Here is a 15,319-nt window from a genome sequence, read left to right as displayed (position 1 = left end):
TTTTCTGTTTCCTTTTACTTTTTTTTTTGTTTATATTTTATTTTTTTCTTTTTCAGATCACAGATCGCATTCGTTGCGTGAATCGCAATCGTGCATTGTTTCGAAAAAATAAAAGAAGAATCGTGAAGTAGAGTCAGTGTTTGTTCGTTAATTTCACTTTGTCCGGTGTGTCGCGATTTAAATTGATTTTTAGAAGTATGCGGGCTTGTATTGACTGCGCGCAAAGCGGTCATAGAGTCACAATGTTCTCTCTCGTATAAAGTTTTCTTTTTCTTTCTCTCTCTCTCTCTCTCTCTGTCTCTCCTTTTTTTATATTTTTATTTATTTCAGTTGTCAGACAGATCGTACATATACATGTACGTATATAATAGCAGAGATTTTATAATTAAATTCAGTGTCGTCTCGTTAGTTAGTAAATAATTATCGCGTGTTTAGAGTCAAAGTGCATCATTGAAGATCTAACATCAATATCCAGAAACAATTTCAACGAATGCTTGATGTTCCTCCAACTACGTCACATATTTGAGCTGATACGAATCACAACCTCTCCTTTAATTTCGAGTTACAACGTGAACGAGTGTTTTGGAGCCATCAGAGAGCTTCTAAATTAGTAAGTGAACAAATTTAACTCCCTTACGATGATATTCAATCATGCGGTAGACGAAAGTTTCGAATCGGAGAGTTTACATGTTTGTAAATTTTCTTTCTCTTTTCTTTTCTTTTTTTTTTTTTGTTTATTTCCAAATAAATTATTGATGAGCACGTGCGAGTTACTCCTCTTTTTTTTGATTCACGAGTAAAGTACATTTTTAATAGTACTACATACGCGTATACATTTTTCATTGTTTGTCTCTATTGTGTACTTGTTTATATTAGCACGGGATATACAAGGTCTTGTTTTAATTAATTAATTAAGTATTAATAATAATAGTAATAATAATAACAACGACCACAAGAACAACAATAATAATAATAGTAGTAATTAAAAATATCTAATTACGAATATTTTATGTTCGTTTCGTTTCGTTTCGTTTCGTTTCGTTTCGTCTCGTCTCGTCTCGTCTCGTCTCGTCTCGTCTCGCCTCGTTTCGTTTCGTCTCGTTTCTCATAACTTTAATTTAAAAGTCAGAAATTTTATCATTTTACTTCGTCGAAAGTGTATGGAAAATATAATATGTTTTTTTACCGTAGTTTTATATATATAAAAAAGTTATTTCTATCTACATGTGGGATATTGAATACGTTATATATATATATAATAGACAAGAAAATGATTCGTGATTGGTAGATCCTGGATTATAAGTGACACGCAATATGAATTTATTAATTGATTAGGACGGACCTTTGTAAAAATTCTTCAACTGAGAAGCTTATTTAATATCATATATAAAACCTGAATTCCCATATTTCACCGATTGATTTTATTCTTTTTCTTTTTTTCCTTCAAGATAAATTAGTACTGTTATTTCAAAGCTTATATATGTGTACATGAATGCGCGTGTATGGAATTTCCAAACAATAAATTTACATTCGATATTATTTTGATTTCGAAATCTTGAAGCAAAAGAAAAAAAGAATAAAACAAAAAGCTAAAGAAAGAGAAAAGAAAATGAAAAAAAAAATCGAATTTCGTTGGAAAAATTTGATTAGCAAACAGTCGAATTTGTTTTGCAAAGGGGGCAAATTTTATTTGCGAATGTGGGGGTGGGAGACGGTGGTTTAATGCGATTTGCAAAAGGGTGAATTTGATTCGTGGAAAAAGTTGATTTTGTACTGCAAGACCTGTTATACTTTCTATTTTTTACCTTTTTTCTTTTCATTTATTATCGATTTGGTTAGGATAATCGTATACGTCGTCATCGTCATCGTCATCGTAGTCAATCGAGAGAAACAAGGAGTTGAATTTCTCTCACCAAGTGATTCAATATTTGTATTGCCCAGACGAAGAGCATATTATCGCGTATCAATCAAGAAGAGTCAATGTTTGCGTGGAAAACGTCGTTGATGGTACTGCTCGAAGAAAATATTGACGCGTACGAACGTACCCTATGCGTACCTATTTTCTAAGATGCCGTTGCCATCTATCTCTATCTCTATCTCTCTTTCTCTCCCCCCCCTCTCTCTCTCTTTCTTTGAGAGAAAATTTCTATCCGACGGGAGAAATTCTCCTGATCTATCCTCATCTTATACCTTTACACCGTCAATCATCAACGAATAGGAGAAGGAGGCACGAGAATCTCCGATCTCATTCCAAATACACATATATACATACGTACATACATATATATATATACATATATAGATGTATATTATACATAAACATCGATCGTTTCGTCAGATAGAATTTTGGATTTCAATGCTGCCTGTGGTACGCCATTGCATGCTTTTCTACGAGCGAGAGAAAGGCATTTTCACGTTTTCTCTCTCTCTTTTTCTCTTTCTTTCTTTTTTTTTTTTTTTGTTAGGTATTAACTCTGATTTTTAATGTACTAGAACTCAGTAGCGTTTATCTTTATAAAAAATATTATATATAATTTGAAGAATGTATTTTGTATAAATGATTGTACTTTTTACTCCATATTATCCTTTTTTTACACTCCGTGTGTGTGTGTGTGTGTGTATATAGAAAAGAATATAAGAGAAAAGAAGTTTCATTGAATAGGGAAAAAATTTTTCTAACGAATTCAACAATTTTTATGAACTTGTTCTTTCTTTCTTTTGTCTTTCTTTTTTCTTCTTTATATGACTTGAAAGGGTATAAAAGTCGCATTAAAAAAATTACGTAAAAATTTGACTTTCGTGTATTATCGGAGGTATTACCAATAGAAATTTACGCGTCAATCTTCATGATTGGCACATAATAAAATTTTTCTGTAATCTTTTCTTTTTTTATCTAGATAGTCTAAGAAAATTTTATCACATTTTTCTCGATAATTTTCTATCGTTCTCTCTCTCTCTCTCTCTCTCTCTCTCTCTCTCTTTTCTCTTGCTCGTATTTTCAAACTCACGGGAAAGATCACGTGACACCGTCAGTCGTCGTACGAGCTATAACTCTAGGAACAAGAATGTCCTTGGAAAAACGTAGCGAACCATTTCTCTCATTCTCTCTCTCTCTCTCTTTCTCTTTCTCTTTCTCTCTCTCTCTCTCTCTCTCTCTCTTGACATATCCGAATCGCGTGCAAAATTCGGTCGTAACGCTGTGCTTCTAACACACCAACTCTCGACGATACGACATTACGATCGATAGTTTTCAAAAGTGTGTGTGGATTTTTGAAGGAAATGCGATTTTCCCTTAGTATCTGAAAATTCAATTTTCCCTGGACCCTATCCCCCTATCCCCCTGTCTCCCTTCTCCCCTTCATACCCCACCCACATACAACATACCCTCTCACTCTCTTTCTCTTTTCAATCCTCGAATGGAACTGCGTGTAACGAATTTGTGAAAATGTTTTATTTTTATTGCACTCCCATGCTTTTCTGCATCTATGTATATATGTATGTATGTATGTATGTATGTATGTTTGTATGTATGCATGTATAATATATGTATGTGTATTTGCGTGTATGTATGTCTATACGTGTTGCGACTCTTAACCATAAAAAATATATAGTGCAACCTGGACGGAATTATCGTATCGAACTTGGAAATCTTTCGAGCTTGTTTTTTTCTATAAAATTGATCGATTTCATATTATTTTCTCACTCTCTCTCTCTCTCTCTCTCTCTCTCTCTCTCTTTGTCTTTTTGTTTCATTTTATTTATTTATTTATTTATTTATTTATTTATTTATTTATTTATTTATTTATTTCTTTACTCGTTTCTCCATTTTTGATTATCTCTATCGTTATCCTTTATTTTTTCTCTCATTTTTATTTTACTCTTTCGTTTCCTCTCTTTTTTTTTTTTTGTTCTTTATTTATTCAAGAGAAAAAAAGAAAAAGAGAGAGAGAGAGAGAGAAAGAGAATAGTGAATGCTCGTACAGTAAAATGAGATAGGAAACGTAAAATACATACCTTGAAACATGTGATACAAAATTCTTGGTGGTAACTCGAGGATGTTGCTTTAAGCATCGAATCTCTATTAGAAAAAGAGAGAGAGAGAGAGAGAGAGAGTTAGTGGTATAGCACTATAGTCAAGTGAGAGTACAGAGAGTCAAAGTGGACGTGAGAAAACGCTCTCTCGTTGCGTTTGGCGGCCGAAGGGTCTATTATCAAGTTGAAAGACATGGTAGATATAGCAAAGCGGACTTTGAGATAGATAGATAGATAGATAAAGAGAGAGGGAGAGATCGCATGGATTGCGTCGAGATTACTGGCTTTATTGAACGATGTAGGCCACTTGTTCGTTTCTGTCGTCGTTGTTGTCGTCATCGTCGTCATCGTCGTCGTCGTCGTCGTCGTCGGCATCGTCGTCGTACTTCGTGAAGATCTACTTGACAGCTATGACGACGACAAACACCATACATACTTAAACCAAGCGTGAAAAGAAATCCTTTTCTCTCTCTCTTTCTCTCTCTCTCTCTCTTTCTCTTTCACACCGCAGACATATACCAATAAACTTTCAATGAGAAATATTAAACGTGAATGACGATTAAGAATAAGAGGATGTTCGAATGGGCTTAAGTAATTCTAGGATATTTTTATTGTAAATATAATATGTAAAATTGTTAAGAAAATGAGAGAGAGAGAGAGAGCGAATGAGATGATATTATTAGTGATAAATTTGATTAATTTTCGATTATCGAAAGGTTTTATTTCGAGGATAGAGAAGATTTATATTTTATTTAATTCGTCAGTTAGATTCGTTAATAATGTCTATCATAATTATCGTCGTTTCTTAATAATTTTTTTATAATTTTTATTTTCTTCTCTCTCTTTCTCTCTCTGTGTCTCTCTTTCTCTCCTTCTTTCTCTCTCTCTCTTCCTTTTAACTTCTTTCTTTTTCTTTTTCTCTTAACTTTATCGGTAATTGGAAAAGTTTTCTTTACTGAAGTTTCCATTGGAAACAAGTAAAAATCGTTTGAAAGATAAAACAATTTTCTACAATTACATATAAATTATATGACATAATACGTCTATTATATATATATATATGAAAAGTATGTTATATAATCATTTTACTTTCTTATAAATAATGAACGTTTAAACGATGCATATTTATTTTCGGATCTTAAAAGCTTATGCACATGTGTATGCATAATTGTTGATCTAACTAAATGCATATCATTGACCTAATCGTATTTTATTCACGCAAAATTCGTACATGGTCGTTAATCTTCATTTAAATATTATTGAACATAAGTATAAAATAAATGAATATACCTACACATATATACGTATATATTTTATCTTCCAAAATTTACACATATTGGAGATAACACATATTGAAAGTTTCAAGTGAGAAAGAGAGATCGAAATAGTGATAGAGGCATATATAGATGGATCGTTCGAAAAGCGATTCTAACGGATGTATGTATGGTGTACGGATAAAACTTTTCAATCGTCCGCAGTCGACATGTAAATATTTGTTGAAGCTTACACGAACGTAAAACGTTACTCTTGTGCTAGCAGTTAGAAGAGAAGAGAAGAAGGAGAGAAGAAGCCATACGTTGCTTTAATATCGCGAACGCAATTTAAACGTGCGGAATCGAAGAAAACACACAAGTTTTATTAGAAATTGACTTGGGAGAAAATACTACTTCTCCTCTTATTTTGTTTTTATTTATTTATTTATTTATTTTTTTTTTTCCTCTTTTATTTTTTACAACTTCTCTTTCTTATAATCTCGATTAATTCACATTTTCTGATATCTATATATATATATATATATATATATATATATATATATAAATTTGATTAATTAATTGAGCACATTAAAATCGATTGTATAATTTATATTAAAAGAACTTAAAATTTTGTAGAAATATATATATATATATATATATATATATATATATATATATATAAACTTATCTATTGGTTTATATATATTATTTTGATTAATTAATCGATCGCATTAAAATCGATTGTATAATTCATATTAAAGGAATTTTAAATTACGCATAAGAACATAAATATATCTCACTCATATATTATATATTGTTATAGAGAATAATGAAGTCATTCTAGAGAAGATAAAATTCACAAAAAAGAAATATATTATTTCAACTAATTAACGATTCGATTTATCCGTCTTTCGTATTAGATTCGCGTTGCATAAGTTTTGCATCATCTTTATATACGCGAAAGCGAGAGACTGAATGACGAAAAGAGAGAGAGAGAGAGAGAGAGAGAAAAAGAGAAATATAAAAACGAGAGAGAGAGAGAGAAAAAGAGAGATAGATGGAGATGTTTTTCATGAAAAAGAAATGTGTGTGTGTGTGTGTGTAGTATATAGTATTTCATAAAGCTACGGGCTATTTTTTCGGGAGATTGAATAAAAAAATATTTTTCCTTCGGGGAAATAAGTCATAGATAAATAGTAACGTTTAGCAAGATCTTTTTTATTTATTTTAATCGCTTTTATTATTTTTTTTTATCTTTTTTATATCGTTTATTATATATATTTTTTTTTACATTTGTTTCTTTTTTTCGACATACAATAATTGAAATATAAACGATCGAAGCTAAAAGAAAAGAAAAGTAAGAAGAAAGTACACGATTACAATACATACTCATATCATTTTTATTTATCATACTATTTTTCTTCCCTATTAAAGAAAACGTATGGGCGAACGAAATAAATAAAAAAAAAAAAAAGAATAATAATAATAATAATAATAATAATACAGAAAGAAAAAAAAGAGAAGTGAAAGGAAAGTAACAAAACATGAGAATTCAAGGCCGTCGTTATAATGATTTTTTCATTGTCGAACAAATTCTAATTAAATCATTATTACAATTACCAACAATATTAATAATAATAATAATAATAATAATAATAATAAAATAGGAAAGCGAAGCAAAGGATTTCTTTTTTATCTTTTAAAAAAAAAAAAAGTCGATCGGATTATTTTAGAACTTTCTAAGATCAATCGTTCTAATCCATCAAGTTATTTTTTTTTTCTTTATAAAAAATTTTCTTCTTTTTTTTTCTTGTTCTGTTTTTCTTTTTTTTCGTATTCTCTCCTCTTATCTTTATTTTCATCGTTGTGTCACTGTTTCAATCACGGCCGTGTCCTTCTCATCCTTGTCACACTCGTATAAATTCTTATTCGCGATAGAGGACTACGAGACGCCAGCGTATTGTTGTACAACCTTCGACCATTCCTTCGGGAAGGATCTTTGAATGTGAGAAAGGACCTTTTTGATTTGACGCGTCTCCTCTGGGGTACACTGTGGACAAGAACCTCTCAAAACCAGTGGTGCCAAACCTGTGGATATAAATGACAATATTAACTGTATTAGATACTATTATATATACTAGATAATATTATATTTATTTATTCTTTATGTATATTTTTTATCTACAAAGTTGATGAAGAAGAAAAAGAAGTTTATAAGTGAAGCAAAAGTTTTTAGATGATTTTTAAAGTCAATTACTCTTTTTCCAGATTAATTAGGTCAATCTTCTTCATCTTTTCTTTTCTTTCTTTTTTTTTTCATTGTAAAACTATGATGCCTACGACGCCACGAAAAGAATTAATTAATCGTTAATGTAATTTAAGAATTTTCGAGCCACTTAAAAATTGTTGGTGTCTATCTTGTATCTATCTATATCTTTCTCTCTCTGTCTCTCTCTTTTTCATCTCTCTCTCTCTCTCTCTCTCTCTCTCTCTCTCTCTCTCTCTCTCTCTCTCTCTCTCTCTCTCTTTCTCTCTTATTCGTTACATAGAGTAGTCGTATAACGAAGGATTAACGTTTCTCTCGATAATCGAAATTGGGAATTTACTTGTCGGTATAATGGACGACCGAACGAACGATTTCGGTTTAATAATTAATCCGGTACAATTAGTACGTTCGATCGGTGTGACTTGAATGGCTAACCATGCTTAATGCATCGTGAATTTTCAATACGTTTTTATCTCTCGTTCTACATCTTGCATTATCGTTCGATTCCGACTACTTACGGAACAATTTGTTTTATTCTCTACTGGACTTGAAATTATAGAGAGGTCTACTATATCTACTATAATTATATCTATCTATCTATCCATCTATCTACATTATCTCTTTTTAATAACGGAAGCAATCAATGTGAACATTATAATATACATACTTAGTATCTCTGCGTGTGCGTGTGTATCATATTCGTCAATTTGTTGCAATTATTTTTCTTACTTCCTTAAATTTCGTTAACAATTAATTCATCAACGAAAAAATTGCTATCCACTTAACAACATCGTTCGACACTCGAACAATACCAATATGCCTTAAAAAGTTTTACTTTAAGAATGAAATTTGTTTATTAGAAAAAAAAAAAAAAAATCTTTGAACTCTTTACTTTTATAAATTTTATATAATTGTGATTACTAATCGTTAGTTCTAATCCTTTATATATATTTATTTATTTATTTATATATATGTACGCGCGTGCGTGTAGTATTAGAAACGTGGAAGGATCATTCGATCGACTAGGATCGAATTAATTTCGATAATGGAAAACGATTGATCGTGGAGTAAATACAATTTTCAGGATCTCTCTCTCTCTCTCTCTCTTTCTCTCTTTCGATCTTGCTCCCTCTCTCTCTCTCTCTCTTTCAAAACGATTTGCATCATCCGATGCGTAAACTGTTGTATTTGTATAGTCGAGTTTACGTTTAACAATGGGAAAAGTAAACGTTTAGCCATTTTCGTTTGAAAACATTTTCGAAATAGTTAGACGTTTGACACTGGTTGTTAAACGACATATACATACTTTTCAAGCGTCTTCCAACAGGATCGCAGGGTGCCTCGCCCAAAGCACACTTCAGTTGTCTTCTCAAGTAACGTTGGTCGCTCAAAGCCATGTTCAATTGATCTTCAGAGACACGAGATCTTCCAGACTGTTGTTCGTCGTTTGATTCCGCGTTAGAGATCAATATACATATGGAAAGTAAGATAATCTGCGAAAAGAATAAATCAAAAGAAAAAGAGGAAATAAATAAAAAAGGAAAAAAGCGTTTTACCTTCACAAGTTTGTACACGATCGACGATACTGATATTTTGCGAGATATTCCAAATGTTTTAATTATTAGCAATTGTCGGATTAATTGAAAATCATTAGATTTAATTTTGTCTAAGTTTCCCGTATGACGATACGAGTGAAAAAGATGATATAAAACAGTGCCAAACTTTCTATAGCTTCGAAAAAAGAAAGAAAGAAAAAAAAACGAACGGTTTAAATAGCACGTATAAAAAAAAAAAGAAAAAAAGAAACAAATTCAAGATATCCCATTGAATGCGAAAAGCGAAGTAAATAGTATCGTCAAACTCTGCCACCCACGCGTACACACACACACTCTCTCTTTCTCCCCTATTCTTGTATATTTATTTATTTATTTTCTTTTCCATTTATCTCCCCTTTCTCGTTCACTCTCGTTCTATCCGTACCGTGTAAGAATAGTAATTTCGTTCCTATTTTATACGTGGGGAATGCAGTGATGTTATTATTGTTACTCTTAAAGAGGATTAAGAAGAGGGAGAAGAGAGGGGGTGGATTAAGAAAAGAAAAGATAGGAAGAGGAAAAGAGATAGGGATAGAAGAGATGGAGATGGAGATATTAGGTAACTCGGGGAGTGAAAGAGACAAAGATGGAGAGACAGAAAGAGAGATAGATAGATATATGAAGATAGTAGATAACTGACAGAGAGAAAGACAGAGAGATAGAGATAGAGATAGAGATAGTAACTAACTAACAAGGAGAGAGAGAGAGAGAGAGAGAAGACGAGCTTTTAAGCTTTTGCTGTTAGAGCTTTAAAGACGTACGTCTGCTAACGTCGACGACCCTCCGGAAGGGCTGACGCTTTTGAAAGATGGACGTTTCTTCGGCCGTTAGACCGAAGCTTAATCGTTAGAGCTCGTACGATGTATATAATAGGATCAAACGAGCTAGAAGCAGCTAGCAGCTCGTTTCCTTACGTTACCGCAATAAGTTAATGTACGCGTCAGAAGGAAGATGCAGGGACTATGCGAGAGAAAGAGAAAGAGAGTGAGAGAGAGAGAGAGAGAGATAATAATAAGAGTCTAAAAGACAAGTTCCTAAGAAACAAGGACGATGGATTCGAAGAGGAAGAATTGTAAGATTAGAAAAGGACCTTTCGAAAGGTCCAACCTAAACGAGGGCAACTTTCAAACGAGATTCCTTCTTCTTATTTGCATTTTCTCTCGTTTCTTCTTTCTATCTATTTATCTATCTATCTTTCTTTCTCTTTCTTTGTTTTATTCTTCTTCTTCTTCTTCTTCTTCTTTTAACTTCTTTCTTTCTTTCTGTTTACGTCGTAAAACTACGATGTTTAAGTAGTTTTCAAGTTTCTTTTTTTTCCTTTAATTCACGGTATCACGCATCGATTATCGAAAGTTCCTTTCTTTTTCTTTCTTTTTGTTCTATCCGTCTCTTTTCTTCTCCATCTTTCTCTATTTTGTTTCTTATTTTATCCTACACACAAATATACATTCATTCATTTGCTCAACCACCCACTCATCTATCCATTCATTCGTTCATTCATTCATTCATTCATTCATATAAATCGACAATGAACGTTAGTGAAACGTACGTTCCCTTTCGATCGTTCGTCGAACATCGCGTCATACTTAAGCCATATCGTTTTGATATTCCGTTCCAGTAATGTTTCCTCACCTGGCACAGAACGTATCAAGCACAAGAGATCGCGAAAGAGGTATGAATAATAATGTTACGACATCGTCGATAAAGCTTGTGCTGGTTGGCGATCGTTTGGATCGTTGGTTTCGCGGCCAACCGGTAAGAGAAGCACGACGTGCCGAAACTTAAACCGTCTCTTATTGCGCTACTTCGAACGCTATGAATTATACAGTAAGCGTCGTATACACGATGACGATAATACCTTTTCCTTTGTTATCGTCGCAATTGTTGCTAGGAAAAAAGAAAAAGGCGAATTTGCGTATATGCAGGCTAAAATTCAAAATTCAAATCGTTAGGTGACGGTACGATCTCGTTATTGCATCGTTTAATCGTTGCTTAATGCATCGATAAAAGGAGGACACGCGTAGAATCGTGTAAATTTTATATTGTTGAATCTACGCGTCGTTATTTTCGTTATATTTTAAAATTATAAGTTAATGTCGAACGAAAGAGTATTTCACGATCTTTGATCGAATCATATATGTCGGGTATATTAACATTATTTGATATATATTATGTATCAAACATTGTTAATACATGTTATATGTAATAACGTCATTAATGGCGTATAACATTATTTAATAAATATTTTGATAAACCAATTTTTTAATAAATAGACGGACGCGTTCTTGATAAAATCGTAAATCGGTATCGAATGAGAGTATTCATCTTTTCTTTCTTTCTTTCTTTCTTTTTTTTTTTTTTTTTTGATTGTATGATATTTTTTTCAATTATATCGTACACCATAATTTTCTAGGTTGTTTAATGCGAATACATTTACCAGTTCTAATTCTTTTTAAAATCGTAAATCAACGCGAAGATTTATTGGTTGTTTCTCTCTTTCTCTCTCTCTCTCGCTCTCTCTGTTTTTTTTTTTTTGTACATTAAATCATATTCGTGTGAGTTTTGCAGATAAAAAGTCAAGTGAACGCACATACTCGAGAAATTGATCTCGAGTAATTCTCATTTTCGGTAAAATTGTTAATTTTGATGTTATAAATTTTCAATGCTATAGTTTTAAAGCGTCCATCTTCTTCCGTTCATCATTTTCATAATTTTCACGTTTTTATTTGGTATAAAATAGCTGATCTTCGTTTGAAAAGAATTTTTTAATAGATCTCCTTTTTCTAAAATTCTAAATCAACGTCGACTAGAAATCTCTTTTTATTAATTGTCCCACGGTCGCATAGTGTATCGTTATTTCCTTAATTTCGTAATATAAACGCGAATAAATTTACACGAACCTAATTATTTTTAAATCACAGACTCGATTTTTTCTTTCTTTTTGTTTTTTCTCCTAAACAAAAAATCGTATAATCGCATGCGAATGAAACTTTATGTTCACACTTTGAGTAACGTCGAATGAAAATATTACTTTATATTAACTGTTCCATATCTCGTGAATGTATCGTAATTTCTTTCATTTTTTACATATAAATACGGATAAATTTACACGTACTAATTCTTTCCAGATGAACATCACGATTAAACTCTAATTCTTTTTTTTTTTATTTTTTTTTTTTCATTACACCGAATCATATTCGTAAGACTCTCGAATGTAAAAAAAAAAAAAACAAGAAAAAAAAAGAAAAAGGTTATCAAGTAAATACCCACACATACACACAGACTTACACATGCACGCGTACATTCTCGAGAATTAGAACTAAATGAAAAATGGAATAGAGAGAAAATGTGCCGATGTTATCGCGCCTTCGTACCGACAACAGACATTGCCTTGGCATTTTCTACGAAGCGTAACGAAAGTGCATGCGGGTAAGTACCGATCGTGTCGTGCACTTTCAACGAGACGTCATTACGATGCTTTTACGGTGTACGTATGTTATCAACTACACACACGTAGTTTCATTCTCACTGAAAGAATTCATAGATAAAAAGATAGATAGATGGATAGATAGATAGATAGATAGATAGATAGATAGATAGATAGATAAATAGATAGATCGATGGATGGATCGATCGATCGATCGATCGATCGAGAAAAAGAGACAGACAGAAGCGTTTTATTACACTTGCACTTTGGTTACATTGTTTGCTTTATGAAAGAATAGCAAAAGAAAATTGTTCTTTCTTATATGTATGTGTGTGTATACATGTGTGTGTGTGTGTGTGTGTGTGTGTGTGTGTGTGTGTGTGTGTGTGTATGTAATATATAAGTATATGTATACAACGTTCCTTCGTCGTAAAACAATCGTCGAATGCTCATCTATCTCTTCTCGTTTTGTGTGTGTGTGTGTTTGCGTGCGTATAGATAGATAGAGAGAGAGAGAGAAAGAGAGTATATTTCTGAAACGATAAATCGAACTATCGGTTCGAAGTGCAAACACTTTCGATCTCTCGATTTTACAATACAATAACGATATTTATCGTCTTTCTATCGTCCTACTTTCTCGGAACGTTCTGAAAATGTGAATGGAACTTGGAAGGTGCTTGAAAATATTTTCTACGTTTTTATGAATCGATCGAGATTTCAAAGCAACGAGTTTCTAAATAAATAAATAAATATATATATGTATGTATGTATGTATGTATGTTGTATACGATAGAAAGTTTAAAAAATATGAATCGCTATTGAAAATTTATTGATATATTTATTATTAAATTCTATTTATTGAAATTACATATTTATTTATGAAACTCGTACGTTCTAAATAAATAAATATTATAGTATCACGAATTATATAAATTCAAAACTGATTAGATAAGTAATTACGTAAATTTTAGAAAAAATACATGCGCGTGTGAGTGCGTGCATGTGTTTGTATAAAATAAAAAAGAAAAAGAGAGATAAAATTCTACGAAAATGTTTTATATAAAATGAACTTTGAAATATTGAAAATGTTTGAAAATATTTAATTTTATTTAGATACACACACACACACACACACACTTATTATTATTAAATTTATTCAATCAAATTTCTTTCTTCCTTTTTAATAAATTTAACTTTAAATTAATTACTTGATTAACACCGTAAACACGTATAAATAAATGAATATTAAATACATACTATTAAACAATACGAGTATGCATATATTGTATTATAAATTCCACACTGATTAGATAAGAATCTACATATCTCTTTGACAGAAAAAAGAGAGAAGTCACATATACATAGACATATGCACGTGCACACACACACACGTACGTACGTACATGCATATATAAAAGAAAGAAAAGAGAGAAAAGTCTAACTCGAAAAGATCGATCCCTTAGGAAAAAGAAAGGAAGGACGACCACGAAACGAATTTTCTCGTGCGAAGCGAAACAATCGCCCTCGAACGTGGCCTCCCTTGAGTAAAAACAGAAAGAGAGAGAGAGAGGGAGGATAGAAAAAGAGAGAGAGAGAGAGAATAAGAGGAAGGGTCCCTTGGGGTGGGCCGAAACTTTAAATCACCCGACTAGCTTCAACACACATATTCGGTTCAACGCACACATACACACATATATTTATAGACACATACACACATACATATACACACACGTGCATTCTACCTGTTGCTCCGTCCGTCACCCACCTTGATTGTCAAGCCCATTGCGAAGGTCTCTCTCTTCTATCCTCTTCTATTCTTCTTCTAACTCCTTCAACGTCTTTGTCTTTTATATTATCGCCGCGTTTCGATTCTCTTCTTAATTGTTTCCTTTTTTTTTCCTTCTATTATTTTTTTCTCCTTTTTTCTTTTTCTTTCTTTCTTTTTTTTTCCTTCTTCCTTATTCAATTCAATCCAATTCAATTCAATTTAATTTAGTTTAGTTTAGTTTCACTTCCTTCCTTTTTTTAGCCCCTCGATATTTTTGTATTCATTAATTGCAATCTTCGATCGTAATTCTCTTTGTGTCTATTTGTCTCTCCTTCAAGCTCTTTTATTAATCTTCTTATTTCTTTCTTTCTTTCTTTCTTTCTTTCTCTTTTCTCTTTTTTTTTAAGGATTTTTCGGATTACACGAGACTAATTGTTTGCTTTCTTTTGAGGGTGAGGATTTTTTTTCTTTTGGATCGTCGATTTAGATATTTTTTTGTTCGTTCGTTCGTTCGATTTTTTCTTTCTCTCTCTCTCTCTCTCTTTCTCTTTTTCTTTCTCTAAGATCACGTCCTTTCACTGTGAAATCTCAGAACGTACTGGCTTGAACGCTACGTCCACCCACTTTTCTCCCCTTCTTGCTCGATAAATACGAAAGTGGCTGCAATCGCTCGTCTACGTCACATGCGCTAGTGACGTTTCGTTTAGTGATGTATCATCATTGATAATCTGTATGTCTTTCTCCCTCTCTCTCTCTCTCTCTCTCTCTCTCTCTCTCTCTCTCTCTCTCTCTCTCTCTTTCTCTCTGTCTATCCTTCTCTTTCCTTTATTTCTTTTTCCATGTTTTTTTTTCATTCGTTTCGAATTTATGATCGATATTTGCAAATATCAAATTATATATATATATATATATATATATATATATATATATACTTTTTAATTATTCATTTTATATCATTCTCTGTTTTCTGTCTCTTTC

General features: G+C 32.0%; 2 protein-coding genes across 2 annotated transcripts in view; one reads left to right on the top strand and one right to left on the bottom strand.

The window, feature by feature from the left end:
* Nucleotides 1–15,319, top strand: part of LOC127069895 (adenosine deaminase-like protein) — a 58,094-nt gene that overhangs the window by 2,467 nt on the left and 40,308 nt on the right. The window contains exon 4 of the mRNA XM_051007560.1: nt 57–610. The gene's annotated coding sequence lies outside the window, so the exon portion shown is untranslated. The remainder of the gene's footprint in view (nt 1–56; nt 611–15,319) is intronic.
* LOC127069908 (ejaculatory bulb-specific protein 3-like) lies at nt 7,053–14,958 on the bottom strand. Its single transcript, XM_051007577.1, has 3 exons — nt 14,339–14,958; nt 8,858–9,044; nt 7,053–7,373 (listed from the first exon to the last, which is right to left on the bottom strand). Exons 1-3 carry the CDS (start codon nt 14,354–14,356, stop codon nt 7,228–7,230), a joined length of 351 nt encoding a protein of 116 aa, XP_050863534.1. The 5' UTR covers nt 14,357–14,958; the 3' UTR covers nt 7,053–7,227.

The sequence above is a fragment of the Vespula vulgaris genome, chromosome 17 (assembly GCF_905475345.1).
Source record: "Vespula vulgaris chromosome 17, iyVesVulg1.1, whole genome shotgun sequence".
Lineage (NCBI taxonomy): Eukaryota > Metazoa > Arthropoda > Insecta > Hymenoptera > Vespidae > Vespula > Vespula vulgaris.
This window is presented reverse-complemented; position numbering and strand designations above follow the sequence as displayed.

What these genes read in the sequence shown, in the direction of transcription:
- LOC127069908 (XM_051007577.1), bottom strand. An exon ending in TGTTGGAAGACGCTTGAAAA is followed by an intron (nt 7,374 to 8,857) that starts GTATGTATATGT and finishes TTATATCCACAG; the next exon opens with GTTTGGCACCACTGGTTTTG.